The sequence below is a fragment of the Ciona intestinalis genome, unplaced genomic scaffold, assembly GCF_000224145.3.
Source record: "Ciona intestinalis unplaced genomic scaffold, KH HT000065.2, whole genome shotgun sequence".
Lineage (NCBI taxonomy): Eukaryota > Metazoa > Chordata > Ascidiacea > Phlebobranchia > Cionidae > Ciona > Ciona intestinalis.
Window position 1 is genome coordinate 109,509 of NW_004190387.2, and position 1,488 is coordinate 110,996.

The window sequence follows — 1,488 nt, forward strand, 5'->3', positions numbered from 1 at the left end:
AAGTAGTTCATCATGTTCATTCACAAATCTTCGAATTTTCATACATGATAACTTGTAATCTGGTTGAAAACGCACAAAACGTATTTAGTTAAGTTTAGTGAAAAATCCTACATTAAGTTGTGAGGTGCTCACAGCTGCGTAGTTTCTCGCGCTTTTCGGCAACGATGGTTTCTCGTCATCTTGATCCAAGGAAGCATCGATTTCTGGAGACGGGGCAAGATGGTCCGGGGATGTGGAAGCTGTAGAGAGGACTTCGTAAAGATGTTTGTTGTTCGGGGCAGTTTGGGATTTTGTTTGTGTGGAAATGATAAAGATCGATCATGTCTTATCTATCCCCCCGTGACGGGGCAACAACGTCGTCGTTCGTTATAACACCGATGTTCTGTTATACACCTCATATCCTTGCATGGTGGGGTAAATCATAGTTGTAACACGGGTGTCTTATTGCATGTGTAGTGGCTTGACAGGTTCATAATCATACACCTTGTGCCTAATTTTGACAGGTTCATACACCTTGTCATTAATTTACGTGGCTACATTTTTATACCTAAAAAAAAACCCATAAAATAACCAAGTTTACCAATGTAATTAGTTTGTTTCGGAGTCATCACAATTTTCTGCGACAGTTTTTCCAATGACTTGATATTCTGTAGATCAACTTCACTGTTTGTTAGTTTTGATTCGTTGCCAATTGGGACGAAACAAGACGGCTCTTTTGTGGCTGCCATGTTCAACCATACTGTAATATATGAATAAATGAGTTAGTGACAGTCTGGATCAAGTGCTATGCAACATATAGTACTGTATGGCAAGGTATAAGATGCACTGTTGACATATTATAAACCGAAAAACTTTTGAGACGGTTCTTTTATGGCTGCCATGTTTAACCATACTGTCAAGTGCTACAAATTTGTAACGCATTGTACTGTGGCCCGGGGGGTAGGATGGGATACCTTTAGCAGTTAGCACCTAAATTCTATATTTCCTGAACGAAACTTGAACGATAACAATGGTTTTTTTGAGTCGAGAAGTTAAGGTTATATAATTTTATAAATAATCTCTGTTTACTACCAAATGGGACAAGAGAGAGAATAAAAACATGTCCCTACTACACCCGATTATACATAATTAAGTCCAATAAACTGTCACATGTATTATGATTAAAATTGTGAACTCTTTGCACTGAAAATAAAAAAGCCAATTACCTTGTGTTTGGTTTGTTTTCGGATGGTTTTGTTTCTGCACAAAAGTTTCCGTAATATTTGGAGTAGAGGCAAGGTTTGGTCGCAATGCACGGGGAGATACAAGCCTATAATATAGTTATTAAAGTATTAATGTAATGATCAATGAATGGATACTACATATTTACATAACATAACTACATAAGGTATATACAATTATGTTATATATATATTCGGAGTAAAAAAACATCAATTTTATTTACTTTTTTAGAACAGAATAACGAAATAAGAACATGATACTTGGGGT

At 36.3% G+C, this 1,488-nt stretch overlaps 1 protein-coding gene across 5 annotated transcripts in view; it reads right to left on the minus strand.

Moving 5' to 3' along the window:
- LOC100180821 (PHD finger protein 21A) overlaps positions 1-1,488 on the minus strand; it is a 9,994-nt gene that overhangs the window by 4,179 nt on the left and 4,327 nt on the right. For all 5 annotated transcript variants that reach the window (XM_026838183.1, XM_026838186.1, XM_026838187.1 and 2 more), the window contains exon 8: positions 112-239. In XM_026838183.1, the coding sequence (XP_026693984.1) occupies positions 112-239 (128 nt within the window). The remainder of the gene's footprint in view (positions 1-111; positions 240-1,488) is intronic.